General features: G+C 38.3%; 3 protein-coding genes across 8 annotated transcripts in view; 1 reads left to right on the plus strand and 2 right to left on the minus strand.

Annotated features, from left to right (window-relative positions):
• Window positions 1-136: 136 nt before the first annotated feature.
• LOC100640912 (uncharacterized) lies at window positions 137-8,001 on the minus strand. Its single transcript, XM_003384513.2, has 7 exons — window positions 7,881-8,001; window positions 7,114-7,729; window positions 6,748-7,019; window positions 5,944-6,595; window positions 5,825-5,887; window positions 3,621-5,670; window positions 137-3,221 (listed from the first exon to the last, which is right to left on the minus strand). Exons 1-7 carry the CDS (start codon window positions 7,994-7,996, stop codon window positions 295-297), a joined length of 6,696 nt encoding a protein of 2,231 aa, XP_003384561.1. The 5' UTR covers window positions 7,997-8,001; the 3' UTR covers window positions 137-294.
• Window positions 8,002-8,134: 133 nt separating this feature from the next.
• On the minus strand, window positions 8,135-10,784 carry LOC100641035 (adenylosuccinate lyase-like). Of its 2 annotated transcripts, none has more exons than XM_003384514.3 (12): window positions 10,614-10,784; window positions 10,353-10,556; window positions 10,261-10,305; window positions 10,137-10,216; window positions 9,397-9,568; window positions 9,303-9,349; window positions 9,136-9,226; window positions 9,005-9,074; window positions 8,724-8,962; window positions 8,590-8,679; window positions 8,355-8,531; window positions 8,135-8,305 (listed from the first exon to the last, which is right to left on the minus strand). In XM_003384514.3, the coding sequence occupies exons 1-12, from the start codon at window positions 10,761-10,763 to the stop codon at window positions 8,216-8,218; spliced, it is 1,455 nt and encodes a 484-aa protein (XP_003384562.1). In that variant the 5' UTR covers window positions 10,764-10,784; the 3' UTR covers window positions 8,135-8,215. The 2 variants fall into 2 exon arrangements, with proteins under 2 accessions (XP_003384562.1, XP_019849264.1); XM_019993705.1 differs by having other exon boundaries at window positions 10,658-10,747.
• Window positions 10,785-10,879: 95 nt separating this feature from the next.
• Window positions 10,880-14,992, plus strand: part of LOC109580484 (uncharacterized) — a 6,120-nt gene continuing 2,007 nt past the window's right edge. Inside the window, exons 1-7 of one of the 5 annotated variants that reach the window (XM_019993707.1) lie at window positions 10,881-11,038; window positions 11,095-11,424; window positions 13,435-13,617; window positions 13,663-13,837; window positions 13,909-14,195; window positions 14,241-14,360; window positions 14,407-14,683. In XM_019993707.1, coding sequence (XP_019849266.1) covers window positions 10,966-11,038; window positions 11,095-11,424; window positions 13,435-13,617; window positions 13,663-13,837; window positions 13,909-14,195; window positions 14,241-14,360; window positions 14,407-14,495 — 1,257 coding nt within the window. In that variant the 5' untranslated portion in view covers window positions 10,881-10,965 and the 3' untranslated portion in view covers window positions 14,496-14,683. Of the gene's footprint in view, window positions 11,039-11,094; window positions 11,608-11,652; window positions 11,905-12,023; window positions 12,369-12,657; window positions 13,032-13,338; window positions 13,618-13,662; window positions 13,838-13,908; window positions 14,196-14,240; window positions 14,361-14,406; window positions 14,684-14,992 lie in introns of those variants that run through there. The other 4 variants (XM_019993708.1, XM_019993709.1, XM_019993710.1 and 1 more) reach the window with 4 other exon arrangements.

Genomic DNA, 14,992 nt, shown 5'->3' on the forward strand with positions numbered 1-14,992 from the left:
CTTGTGAACCAAATTTGAGAATTTATAAGGTTCCAATTCATATAGATCTACTTATCAGAATTTCATCTCCCCCAAGTGTAACTTCAAAACATATCATTAATGATAACAATTTCTGTTGATATGAGACGCTCAACTATTTTAAGTAAAACTACCATCTTGGTGATCACAATTATTTAACGTCACACCCAACTTACTCATGAACGCTTGATTACATTAAACATTAACGAAACGAATAATACATGTAACACATGGAAGAGAGAAGTAGATACAGTATAGAATTAAAAGAATACAATGCTATGATACAAATTTAATATCACTGAGTACAACATGACTTTGCTTTATCCGTCCTATAACAACAAGTATATGAGATAAGTCCTTTCTCAGATTATGCATCGTGACGGTAAGAGGCAACTTATACCCCGGCTCGACGTTCACCAGACCAAGCGAAAACCAGACAGCTTTACGACAGGTCTCCGGTAAGAAACTGCTCTTATTTGCCACCCAAGCAAAACGGATCTCGTAGGATTTTATCTCTGACTTTAGGAAAGTGAAATCTGAAGGGAGGGACATTGTGATGTCAGCCTCAGAGCAGTCGTCACGATGAATGACTGAGAGCAAGAGCTTCGCTTTTTTTAGGAAAGGGGCTGGAGACGTGAGACCATTGTATGATTTCGGGTTGGAGTAGATTCTTATTTTCTTATCGTTGTTGGTGTTTGATAGATAAGGAGAGCGAAGGTTAGTGATTGAGACGTTTGAAAAAAGAGAAGGAGAAGTGGATGAGACTGAGGTAGTTCGAGGAGGAGCCTGCTCTGCTGATTTATTGATACTCTTGTTACGATTTAAAGCAACATTATTAGTAGGAGGCTGAGCTACTGTTGTAATAGGCCTAGGATTAGATGAAGTGGATACTGGAAATGAAGCAGTCACTGAAGATGAAGAAGTTACTGGAAATGAAGAAGTTATTGGAAATGAAGAAGTTATTGGAAATGAAGAATTTACTAGAGACGAAGAAGTCACTGGAGATGACGGAGTTACTGGAGATAAAGGAGCAACCACTGGTGATGATAAAGTGTTCACTAGAGATAAATTAGCAGCTTCATTGGGACTGGGAACAGGTGAATTACGAATACAAACAGAAGTGGCAGGAATACTAGAAGAAGAGCTGGTTGTTCCCAGAGAGGATGAGGAAGTCACTGGAGATAAAGGAGCAACCACTGGTGATGATAAAGTGTTCACTAGAGATAAATTAGAAGCTACATTGGGACTGGGAACAGATGAATTAGAAATACAAAGAGAAGTTGCTGAATAACTGCTAGGAGTGCTAGTGACAGAAATATTATTAGAAGAGCCAGTTGTTCCCAAAGGGGCTACAGCAAGAGTAGGATCAGTAGCAGTTAGAGGTCCAATAACTATAAGAGGATTGGTAGTAGGTTTGACAGCAGCAGTGAGAGGATTAGCAGTAGTGCACCATGTAGTACTAGTAGTGAGAGAACTACCAGTAAGAGGAACTGCTGTAGCTTTTGTAAAATGAGATGAACTACGTGTGGTAGGAGAGATTCCTTTGCTAGTAGAATCAACAGCAGATGAGGCACTAGTTTGATTTACTGCACTAGCTGAAGTAACTGTTGAAGAGCTAGTAGTAGATTCCGTAGAACTGGTGAAGTTCAGCGGTCCAACAGATATATTCTTACTAGCAGATACATGAGGATCAGCATTGGCATTATAAACAGTTGATCCAGTAGTGGAATAAACTGCTAGTAAAGCAGTCGCAAGAGCAAAAACTGCTGGTGATACAGATGTTGGAACACTAGCTACTAGATCTCCAGAAGCAGTAGAATTACAAGGAGAGCTTTGAAGTACTGGCATAAGACAAGCAGGAGCAGGAGTTGAATGACTAGTTGATAGAACAAAAGCAATTGCATGAGTATTTGATTGAGTAGGAGCAGTTAATTGAGCAAGAGCAGTTAATTGAGTACTTGATTGAGTAACAGCACTTGAATGAGTAGAAGCTGTTGCATGAGTAGTTGACTGAGCAAGAGTAGTTGACTGAGCAAGAGCAGTTGAACAAGTACTTGATTGAGCAAGAGCATGCGTACTTGAATGAGGAATAGCTGATTGAGGAACAGCATTTGAATGAGTAGCTGATTGAGGAACAGCATTTGAATGAGTAGCTGATTGAGGAACAGCATTTGAATGAGTAGCTGATTGAGTAACAGCATTTGATAGAGTAGAAGCAGTTGCATGAGTAGTTGATTGAGTAAGAGGTGGAGGGGCTCCTGGTTCATCACTCGGTCTATCAGCGGTTGCCTTGGAGCTGCCTCTCTTTTTTTTACCACCTCCTTTTTTACCACCTCCTTTTTTACCAAAGCCTCGCATTTTATGCATGCAATCTTTCATTTTGGAAGGCCGTTCCTTCTCTGTTCTTTTTTTGCGAGGAGCAGGTGGAGTGTTGGATTTAGCTTTCTCAAGTACTTTTAAGTATATAGCAGGTGGTGGGACCTCTTCCCTTGGCATGTGTGCTTCCCTTATAGCCAGTGGTCTCAAATGAGATACTGATGGGGGTATAGTGGAGCAGATAGTGTTGGGAGAACCCCTCATCATTGAAGGCAACTTAAGCGTAGAATTAGAATAATGAGGCTTTGACAAAGAACTGCTACTTAAACTGACAAAGGATGAAGTAGCAGCTGGAGTTGCCTCTTTCATGAATGAGAAATTAGCAGTTCGAGTACCTGCATTAGTGCTGGTAGGAAAAGTGGTAGAATAAGAAGCACCAGTGACTGGAGTACTAGTAGATGGAATACTAGTAAATGAATTACTAGTGGATGGAATTCTAGTAGATATATTACTAGTAGATCGGTGACTAGTATTAGTAGATGGAGCACTAGTAAATGATTTACGAGTAGATGGAATGCTACTAGATGAATAACTAGTAGATCGATTAGATGTATTACTAGTAGAGGGATTGCCACCAGATACTGATTTTGACTTTTGAGATGATCGAGGTTTATGTGCAGTACGAGAGCTAGGAACAGTATGAGAACTGCGTCCACTCTTGGATGAAGGGATAAGTGATTGATTACTGAAACTCGCATTGCCACTATTACTGAGTCTATTGTTTCTATAGTATGCTAACAGGGTATCAAGAGGCGAGCTATATGATACTCTAACAGAAGATGTGGAAACTTGTGAAGAAGAACCGGCTCTCAAAGACACAGTGCCACCTACAAAAAATACAATAAATAATAATACTAAAAAATAACTATTATCAGAATAATAAAGAGATTCTCTTGTGTACATAGCCATTCACTTTGGCGAAATTTTTGAAGAAACTTAAATTTATAAAAAAATCCAAACATGATGTGAATCAGCTCAAACTTTATAAACATCATAAAGAACATGCATATACCACATTTTAAAAATTATAAAAATTGATAATTCTCTCCCAGCCAATATTGATGAAACACCCTGTACTACAGTAGTAAGCCTAAGAGTACACCAAATTTTTGAGCAACTTTAAAACATATTAAAAATCCAATTTAGCCCAAACTTCTACAAAGCATAATGACATGTACATTATGAAAGCAATCCCATCTAATTTTTAATAATAATAAAGCACTTACTACTTGTAGTTAATGGGCCACTGCTAGGACTAGTAATGCCACTACTTGATGATGGGCCACTGCTAGGTACACTAGTAATATTACCACTTGATGATTGTGGGCCACTGCTAGGCAGACTATTAATATCACAACTTGATGATGGACCACTGCTAGGCAGACTAGTAATATTACCACTTGAGGACTGTAAAATTAATGGACCACTGCTAGGACTAGTAATATCACCACTTGATGACTGTGCGTCATGCAGCAAGTTATGATTATTGAAACCTCTTCCCAATGCACTGCTAGGGTGAATCACAACAGGGCTTAGCAGATCCTTCAGTACTCGTGTCAATGGAGAATATAATTGAGAATTATCACCTGAGCCTGGCCTTGAAGACACTTGCCTCTCATTAGGGGCACTACTCGCTGTGCTACGAGTCCCAATTCCTCTTGCAGCTAAAATATTGCGCAAAGTAACAAAATTCCTGCCGTTACTCTGTCTATTGGCCAGTGACTGCAACTGGTGCTGGAGCTGTCTTCGTTTCAGAGCACGTTTATGTCTTAATACATTCAAAACGGACACAAAGTGACTGCTACTGTCCGACTTGAGCTTCTCTCTCTCATTCCTCCCGTAGAACTCATCAGAATCGCTCTTCCCATAAAGCCGAGAATCAATCGCTCGCTGACGAGAATTCTTAACCTGCAGCAACATGGCACGCTTTCTTTGATTAAGGTCGTCCAAAGATGAGGTTGGTATTTTTTCTGAGTCATCTTCTCTGTGTGAAGAACCATCTGCTGATTGCTCCTGAGAATCCAATGAGGTAGCTTTAGAATCAGAGTTGGCTGGGATTGCTCTAGGAGGTAGGGAAGATGCAGACACAGAAGTCGTCCTGTGGCTTATTATTGATTTCATTTTCTCAAAACTGCGTGAAGCAGCGAACGGATTGGTCCAGTGATGATTAGTGAGGTTTGAAAAGAAAGCTTTATAGCTCTGGAGGCTGGGGAGAGGTAATTTACAAATGTCACAGTATGGAGGCTTAGAGGCTCTGTCGACTCTAAATGTAATAAAACTGTCACTAAAAATAGGATACTTGTATTCGCAAGGCAAACACCTAAAAGGATAAAAACCAATTGAAGTGATATCAGACAACACTTTGGGAACAATTGCATGAATCAAATGATGCGTCTCCAGTATATTTGCCTCAGTCAGTCTGATATTGAGCTTGGACTCGGCAAGTTCGGCAAGATACTCATCTCTGTCATTGACTTCAGACTCTTCCCCACCATCATCGACGAACTCGTCGAGAGAAATGTCAGGCTCATGGCACCCAGTCTTAATAAAGAACTGGACATAGCCAGCCATTTTATACCCTGTGGTGAGGGACTCTTTAAAGCTCTCTGGTAATGTACAAGAGTCGCTGCTGATGCTCTCGACGAGGGTTTTAAAAACAAGACTCATGTCAGCTATGATTCGACCAAGAAGGAGTGACGAGACACCAGTCGTGTGATACTTGTATCTGGAAGTTCTGAATGTAACAAGAGTGTCAAATTCACGTGAGGACAATAAGAAGATGCGGTTTATGGCAATGGCTAACACGCTGACCTGTCTCCAGAAAGGCCACTCGATATCCACCTCTTTTAATTCAACAAACAAATTCCACAGTTTACCAAGCATTTCTTTAATATTCTCAGGCAACTCTATCGGTGGAGCCCCGCCCACCTCATCCTCAACCACGCCCAATACATTGTTGACCACGCCCACTAGATTTTTAGCCCCACTGTGTTTCTTTCTCAGTATCTTGGTGAGATTAGTGCAGACTGGAACACACCTACTCGCTAAATTACAATAGACTGGCTCTTTCAATAGCCACAGTGACCCTCCTCCCATACGACCTTCGCTTGATAATTGTCGCCTGGCATCTTCAAAGACTTTGGCAGACGGAGAATGAACAGGTCCATCTACTCCAGTCTGAGTTGATGCATCAAGATTAGGAACCGGGCCACGCCTACCCCTGTAGTAAGTGCCAGTAGTTCCTGAAAAACGACCTGTGACTTTAACATCAGGGACCTACGTGTAGAAATATTATAACAAGATAAAAAATTATATCAAAATACATGTACATGTACTGTATGATATAGCTAGGCCTTGTGCTGTTTTGTAGATTTTGTAATTCAAATCATCTCACACTTTTAATGGCATACAACTTTAAAAATTCATTTACCTGACAACCCCGATTGCACACAAGTGGATTATCACCAAGTTCCAAGTCGCTACTCCTTTTATTCTATAAGTGATAATAGACAATAAAGGCATTGCTATGCTATTAACTTGAGCTCATACCGTTCTCCTAGGCCTGTCCAATCTTTGAAAGCCTTTCTCTTGGTGTGCATTTACCACATCAACATAGTTATCATCTGCCCAGAGTTGCTCATACTCTTCATCCCAAATGCTATCACCATCATAGATATACTCGTCCATTAGATCAGTAGTTTCAGTACATGTCAAATCTGGAGTTTGCTCTTTCTCGCGATTGGCAGTAGAAGTCTTATTGCTTTGATTCCTTGGGGATTTCCTTCTTGATGATGAAGCTGTCCCTACAAATCCTTTCCCTTTCTTCTTTTTCTTCTTTCTAAGTGTCACAACGTCACCATCATCCTTAAGGAACTGCCTCCTAGAGACAGGAGAATAGCTAGGATCAGCGACCGAGTTGGAGCTAGACCAAGAAACAGTACGGGACCTCTTTGGCCGTGATGCCTCAGTAGTAGGATTATCACCGTTCCTTCTCTTTAGTATAGGGGCGGGTAGATAGAACGGATAAAAGTCAGCAGGTGGAGGAGTGTCTTCGTTATCACGGACACCATCACTGCCTTCTTGTTGCTCAAGTCTTTGCTGTTTCAGTTGTTTTTGTCTTCGTTGAGACTTTCCATAAGACAACTTTGCAGGTAGAAACGAAGGTAGGAGGGTCACTTGGCTAGAAAATTTGACTTTCCTACTACAAAAAATAGATATTAAATTACATGTATTGCAAATACTCTATTATCGTACAATGTATGTGCATGTCACATGCATGTAAGAATGTCACACACGTGTAAGAATGTCCTCTGTGACTACATTCATATTATGTATAGCTGTACATGTACTTACTTGGCTGACATATCATCAAGACTATCAATGTTCTCCTCCTCCTTTTCTTCGTTCATATCTTCTTTCTCCTCCTCCTCCTCCTCTGTCTCTTCCATCCCTAATTCTCTTGGTTTGTCTGGACTAAGTACAACTTGAGCAGGAACAGGAGGACTGGCGCTGCTGCTGCCACTAGCAAACTCCATCAGTGCGTGTATTGAACTAGACAATTGACTGTGATACAACTCATCTCTTGAAACACTTCTCTCCTCCTCCTCATCATCACTATCAATAAACTACACAACAAAACAAAAATTAATAGTAAAATTCAAGTATAAATTACACAATGCATGTAAGACCTATCATATACTACATGCACTATTAGCTTACGTAAACTCTTCTCTTTCTTGGGTGCCATACTGCTGGCCCTTGCACGTCTTCTTCATCTTCTTCAGAGCTCAAGTCCAGCACAAAGTCATTATTCTTTACACTTTTCTTGGGTCTGAGGAGTTGAGCAAGCTTTCGTTTACTGAGTCTCTCCAGACGAATCTCAAAGTCTTTTAGCTTTGGGAGGCACGTGTGTGCTGATGGTGACGATTCTAAAGGTGGGAATGGCTGGCAATAAGAGCCTGGATCAATGACTGGTGAGTTAGCGGGAGAGAAAGGATCAATGAGTGAGGAATCAATGAGTAGAGGAGGAAGATGATTAAAAGAGAGAGAGTTAGGGGAGAGAGTGACAGGATCGATGAGCGGAGAATCAGGAGGACTTGGTGAAGATGAAACAGAGTGGAAATGAGTAGAGAGACCTGATGGCTCCAATGGAGGCTCTGGTGATGAAGGATTTGATAGGTCTAATCGCGGGTCCGGTGATGCAAGATAAGGCGGAGGAGTAGGAGAGAATGAGCGATGATTGGGAGTAGTAAGGGAAAGTGAATCGTTGAGGTAACGATCTTTGGTGTCCATTAAAATAAGAGCCGACTGATCCTGTGATACACCCAATCCATTACTAGTTAACAAAAATAATTTTACTACTAATAATAATAGGATAGATAGATATACATAAATAATATAAGGTGCATGTATCAGTTCAATAATAATTATTATTCAAGTGGTTTCAATTCAATTATACAGCATTCTTCCACAATGAATTTACTTACTCGCAATACACAATATCTTGTCTGTTCCTAATCCCCTCTGTGTCTTCAGGATCAGGTTTTCCTGTCTCAGTAGGCATATGGATCACAGGCTCACCCTTCCTCACGTCAGCAGCCATGTTTAAGCAGGACACGATCCGGATACCTCTGTATACTTCGTTATTGAGCATGCGCAGTAATATTATCACGTGATTCAGTTGAGGCATGCATGCATGTGGCAATCGATATGCCGCATTGCTTTGTGCCTGAGACATAGCTGCAGAATGGTGGAATATTTTATACACACAGTAATAGTTATGCACGCAGTCAAAATATAAATCTGTTGTAATATATAGTACTTATATTGTTAGTTCTGCAGTATGAACATCTAAATGTTCTTTGTAATGCAATAATGCAGGCTGAACCTCTTCACTCAGAAACTCATCAACCTACAGCAAATATTATACAAATAATATAAAGAGTAATTAATGAGTATACCTGTTCAGCAGCTCTACCAGTGAATAATGCTGGATTCAGTAGCTCTGAGAGTCTTTCATGAATTGGAGCAAAGTAAGATGATTTCTTTATTCTTTCAACGAGATCATTCTCTCCTCCATCTTGCTTCACAACAGCCCCTGCTTTGTGTGACAATACTCTAATATTCTCATGACACTCCTATGAATCATTAATACAAACAAGATGATCTCAGAATTGTAATGCTTAGTAGATATACTTGTCTATTTGCTCCTAGTTTGACCATCTCCATTATGATAGTCTCAGTTGCCATAAAAGGAAGCTCTTGCGATATGTGTCTCTCTATAACCTAATGATAAAATATTAACTATATGTAGATTCATATAATCTAACCTTGGGGTATACAACAAGGCCTTCGCTAATATTCTGCAATGTAAGCAGGAGAGAATCAGCAGTCAAGAAACCCTCTGAGAGACTGAGCCGCCTATTAGCACTGTCATCAAGGGATCTCTCTAACCACTGGACAGCGAATGTTTGCTGTGTGTTTGATACTAATGACATGAGGTAGCGTGAGAGGGAACAGCACCTTTCACTTCTCATTGGGTTTCTTTTATAAGGCATTGCACTGGACCCTAACACAAAATATCATAATAGCTAAAAGTCTTATACTGTACCTATTTGATCTTTTTCAAATGGTTCTTCTAGCTCTTTCTGATTTGCAAGTAAACGTATGTCAGTACATATCTACGTACAGATGCATTTTAACATTAATTATGCTGTGTGGGTGTATAACTTATCCCTTTACTTTGTGTATAGAAGCACCAAGTCCTCCTAATGCACACAAGACATTATAATCCTGTTTACGTGAGTATGTCTGGCCAGTTATAGTGAATACTCTAGAGTAAAATATAAAATATTATATCATGTAGACATAATAAATAATAATTATATCAAAAACAAAGGTTAACTAACTTGTCAAAACCAGCCATTTTTGTTACTTTCTTATCTAATTCTTTTACCTAAGGGTATCATTATAAACTTTTATACACAAAAGCTTGTTGCTAACCTTTGAATGGTCACCATTAAATAATACTAGGAAACTTGCTTGAGTTCCTGTCGTTCCTTTGACCCCACGAAACCGAAGCTCTGACTTAGCGTGCTCCAGATTACGTAAATCAACCAATAAGTCATTAATCCACATACACGCTCTCTTTCCAACTGTTGTTAATTGTGCTGGTCTATTGTACAAAAAGATTGATCACTCCCTCTTCCTTGCTGTCAGAGTTTCCCACAAAGCATGCTAAGTGAGCTAAACAGCAGCTTCATTAGCTGACATGTAGTACTGTAGATGGCATTTAGAGCAACTTAAAAAATTCATTAAAAATCCAAATTTGATTGGAATCAGCTCAAAGTTGATACTAAGCATAAGGACAAGTATGTGTATCAGAAAAAAATTATAAAAATGAAGAATTCTCTCCTAGCCATTTTTGACAAAATTTCATCAAAGACCCAAGGCTATAGCCTTTGATCATTGGCCCAATTTTTGAACAACTTTAAAAATTCATAAAAAAATCCAAATTTGATCAAAATCAGCTCAAAGTTGAAATACAACATAAGGACATGTAAACGTATCAGAAAAAATTATAAGAATGGAAAACTCTCTCCTTGTGAATTTTGCCAAAATACCCTGTACTATAGTACTGGGTGACTGCAGGGATCTTGGGACCAATTTTTGAGCAACCTGGCAAGAAGCTGCATGAGCACTATGTCAAAATAACCCTGCTTACTCTCTCTCTCTTAGCTCACTGAAAGTGTGTAAAACCAAGAGTAGGCTGGTCTCTATGACTTCTAGCAAATTTTGACAATCTATCAATACAGCAGGCTAGCTACAAATATAACAAATATAATAATACATGCTCCTTTTCTTTACTTTGGGAAGTAAAATATCCAACCCATCTCTCATAGCAATCAAATCCTAATTAAAAGTAGCAATTAGATAATTAAGCACAATATATTACTAACAGTATTATCCCCAACATAGCAAGACGTAGCTCCTAAATGAATGATAGGGCCAGCTAATGGACAGCAGGTGGCAAATGTGTGTACGTGAGCCATAACATCGTGACGTCTTTTCTTTTCTTCTTCTTCGGCTTTCGTGAAGTCGATATTATCTAAATTATCTTCCATTTCTTTCAACTGCTCCTCAGTTATATCAAGCCCCAACTCCTAAAGGAATCACAAGTAGTGATGATCAATGATTGAAAACATGGTGGGCTCTAGAACCTTTTCTGCTTTAGCTAAATAGAACCACAGTCGTCTCCACGTACCAAATTTTTTTCTTTCAGAAAAATTGTGCCTCATCTCCCAACTAGCGTAACGGCTAGAGAGAGGGCTCCGCCACAAAGTGAAAGTGTCTTCAGGGCCAGATGCCATTTTAGTATTAATAACTAGTTGTAGTTATTAAAATAATAACTATTAATAACTAGCTCTAGTTATAAAATAATATTTCCAGTTATTAATAATGACATCACCACTAAATATCATACTTTAAAAACCACAAGCAAGCTGACAAATTAGCTAGGAATGCAAAGTTATTGTAGCTGAACAGCAGTGTCTGGCTGAACAGTGAAGATCAATGATTAAAGAAATGTCCCCAATCTCCTTTTTGTGCAAATTGTTCGCATTCACCTTATTTCTGGCTGCTGCAAGTAAGGATTCTGGCCTATCTCTGCTTTGTATTGAAGCAAATTTGTTTATTTTATAGCATCTGCTAATGTCTGCTCTCGTTTCCTTCCTTCACCAAGTAATAATGGTGGATTATTTACTGGTGGTGTACAATTACTCATTCCTTCATGGACCTTCTCTTGTCAAGGAGTTATTAATAATTGGTTTGCTCATGTCACTGGTAATACATCAGTTACTGTTGGGAGTGGAATTGAGTTTCAAGTATTAAAACCAGATCCTGTTAAGAGTAATGTCTACAATCTTATATATGGTAATACGTATGGAAAAGGTGGGGAATCATTTAATGGCAGTAGAATAGAAATCGATGCTTTAAATACTGGTTCACAAGCAAATCTTCCAGTACGTCCAGGCTATATAGTAGGAGTATACATTGATTCAAATGCAGTTAATAAGTTAAGTCTAATATATGAAGACACAGCAGAAGATATTGATATATACTACTGGGAGAATCTAACAGGACGAATGTGTGATCTTTCTTTATGTGATGCCAAAGTGATGAGAGGAGTAAGACCATTAATTGGTTGGACATTCAGTAAGTGTTCATTGTGTTTTTTATTATTAGTTATTATTTTTGTAGGCAATATTACGAGTGAGAGTACCCTATCATCTCAAGAGAACACAATAGAGTTATTAAGAAGTAATGCTAATCCTCAATATTGCAATGATAGCACTTCAGCAATCACAAACTGCTCATTGTTGCCAAGTACTAGTAGCGCTGAGATAACAATGTCTTCACTGCATACTTCCATAACAAGTTCACAGTCTTTGCTGTACACAAGCAGCAGCACTTCAAAGGAATACTTCCATACTACTACTAATTCCATTGAAGGTAATTGATAACAGGATTATGCTATAAACAGACACACACAGCACTAATGATATCATGTGTGTGTATCGCAATGTGTGATTTCACCCACTCACTCACTGTACATATGTAATCTATTATAGGTAAAACTTCATCATCGCTAATTCCTTCTCATAGTACTTCTCCTACAATGCAAGCTTCTTCTCCTATAATACAAGCTTCTTCTACAGCAACTACAGTATCTTCTACAGCAAATACAATATCTCCTACAGCAGCTACAATATCTCCTACAGCTCTAAGCAATGGGGGAACTTCAACTCAATTCTTTTTCATTTTAGGTGTATCAGTTGCTGCACTTCTAATCATCATCATTGTCCTTTTACTTGTCTTAATTTTCCTGTTTGGCTACAAGTGCATTAAGAGATGTCGTAGTGAAAGACTTGCCAATAAGACGATAGTAGACTCTGCTAGAAATACAACTGGACAAAGTATGACATCATTGAGCATCATGCGCATGGTTGCAATTCAAATGTGTGATTGTAATTATAGTAAAGAAATACTGTAATGGGATATCAAATATCTGTCTCTACTATACTCCATCCTCCTACATGTTTTTCCCATAGAAAAGACATGTATCTTTAGCAAATAATTAAGCTCCAGGTGTTAGCATTTTTGCTAATTATGTTAACCCATGCAATTGCAAGGGATTGTTTACCACTTGATTGATAGTGTATAGCTACAAAATAAGCTTAAATAAATGTTATTTTTCCTTTTTAGATCCTCATATATCAACGGGTGTCAATCCTTCATATCATCAACACTCAATCATTACTGCAGCTGGTCCTACATGCAACACAGAGAGAGAGGAAGGGATTCAAATGAAAGAGGGACAACAGAATTATGAATTGGTTGATAGCAATAAATATGATGACATTCATGTTTATTTCCAGCCTGACCCACCTCATGCTATCAAGGCTAAGCTCCATACTTATGGGAATGTCGCTAATAACAATTCAAAGTGGAATGAATATGGTCCTATATATGAGGACACTGATACATTGTAGTTTTTATAGTCTAAGTTTTTTATTGTTTATTAAAAAAATAACTTTTTGGAGTTTTAGGGTGTGGCTCATGATCTCAACACCCACGAATTTGCTTTGTAAGAAGCTATGTTCCTGTTTCTCAAGCTGTTTCTTTTTCTCTGCTCTACGATTAGTAGTAAAATCACGCTTGCTAATGTCTGCTCTCGTTCCCTTCCTTCATCAAATGGTACCGGTGGTGTATTCACTGGTGGAGTACAATTACTCATTCCTTCATGGACCTTCTCTTGTCAAGGAGTTATTGATGATTGGTTTGCTCATGTCACTGGTAATACATCAGTTACTGTTGGGAGTGGAATTGAGTTTCAAGTATTAAAACCAGACCCTGTTAAGAGTAATGTCTACAATCTTATATATGGTAATATGTATGGAGCTAATTTTGGTGGTGTTGAAAGTGCAATTGGTACTAGAATAGAATTAGATGTCATTGGGCAACATCTCCCAGTACGTCCAGGCTATATAGTAGGAGTATACATTGATTCAAATGCAGTTAATAAGTTAAGTCTAATATATAAAGACACAGCGGAAGATATTGATATTTATTATTGGGAGAATCTAACAGGACGAATGTGTGATCTTTCTTTATGTGATGCCAAAGTGATGAGAGGAGTAAGACCATTAATTGGTTGGAATTTTAGTAAGTGTACATTATGCATTTTGATGCTAATTAATTATTTTGTAGGGAATATTACTAGTGAGAGTACCCTAATGACTCAAGAGGGCACAGTACAGTTACTGAGATCCAATTCACCTGAATATTGTAATGAAACTGAAGTATCATCATGTTTTCTACCTTCAGAATCAGTAGAACCAACAATGTCCACTACACTCATTCCATCATCATCATCATCATACAGGTAAATATATAATATTTTTACAGATTTTACTTATAACTATACATAATGTCTCTCTTATCTTTCTCTAATAGCTCGTTTTTAATTTCATCATTGCCCTTCTCTCCTTCTTTTATATCAACTCCTCTGTCCTCTTCTCCATTAATTGCCCCCTCTTCTCCAATAACTATTCCTTCATCTTCTCCAACTCAAGGAGAGGATGATGGTAGTGTCCTCATAATTCAAGTATCTTTAGCTATTGGTTTAATAATTACATTAATCATGATTTTTGTAATCATTTTATGTTCATACTGTCTGTATAGAAACAAGGCCAGTATTAAGTTAGTGACTCCTCAATCTATAGGCAGCACAAACAACATAGGTAGGCCATGAATATGAAATTAAATTTCATTTCATTTTATGACAGTAGGTGATGTAACAAATGATGCTAATCCTTGCTATGGTGTGAATGTCACTAGTGCTGGTAATGATATTGTTGTATATGATGAACTGAATAACACCAGTGATTCACAACATATGATCACAAGTTAGTTTTACTGATGTAAGGACTGTGTTTGTTAAATGTCATATAGCTACTGAGGCCAACCCTTGCTATGGAATAAGTAATGAAAGTCAACTTCCTAGTGGTATGGAGCCAGGAGATGATGATGACTATATATAATCAGTGTTATTCACATTTCATTCATTAGTTTTAATAATATAATGGTTACTTGTTTGTTTTTAGAGCTTAATGTACAAGCATAAACTAAGACTCCATTTGAACTGTTGCATAAACTGCTTTGTTATTATTTTCATGTAACTGACATATGCTTAATGATAGATACATTCATGAATGATTGATTTACTGTATTTGATTCACACTAGTGAATGATCAAGGGCATATAACATACTCTGTCATGTAATAATTGTGATTTATAGCTTTAACAACCCACTTGCTTGATTAACATGCTCAGTAGAAAAATGTGTTAAAACAAACAATGAATGGTCTGATCAGTTGCACATACACAAGAATATTTCCAGCTATAACAGGTAAAGTGGTCTGATTGTCAAGTCATACAACAATGCCTCCTCGCCAATCTCCTTTTACTTCTTTGCTACTTTTTTTATTGGCACTCATTCATCTCTACCCCAGTATGAAGGGCAGGGGCAGCTGATGAC

This window comes from Amphimedon queenslandica, unplaced genomic scaffold (genome assembly GCF_000090795.2).
Source record: "Amphimedon queenslandica unplaced genomic scaffold, v1.1 AMPQUscaffold_13490, whole genome shotgun sequence".
Taxonomy (NCBI): domain Eukaryota; kingdom Metazoa; phylum Porifera; class Demospongiae; order Haplosclerida; family Niphatidae; genus Amphimedon; species Amphimedon queenslandica.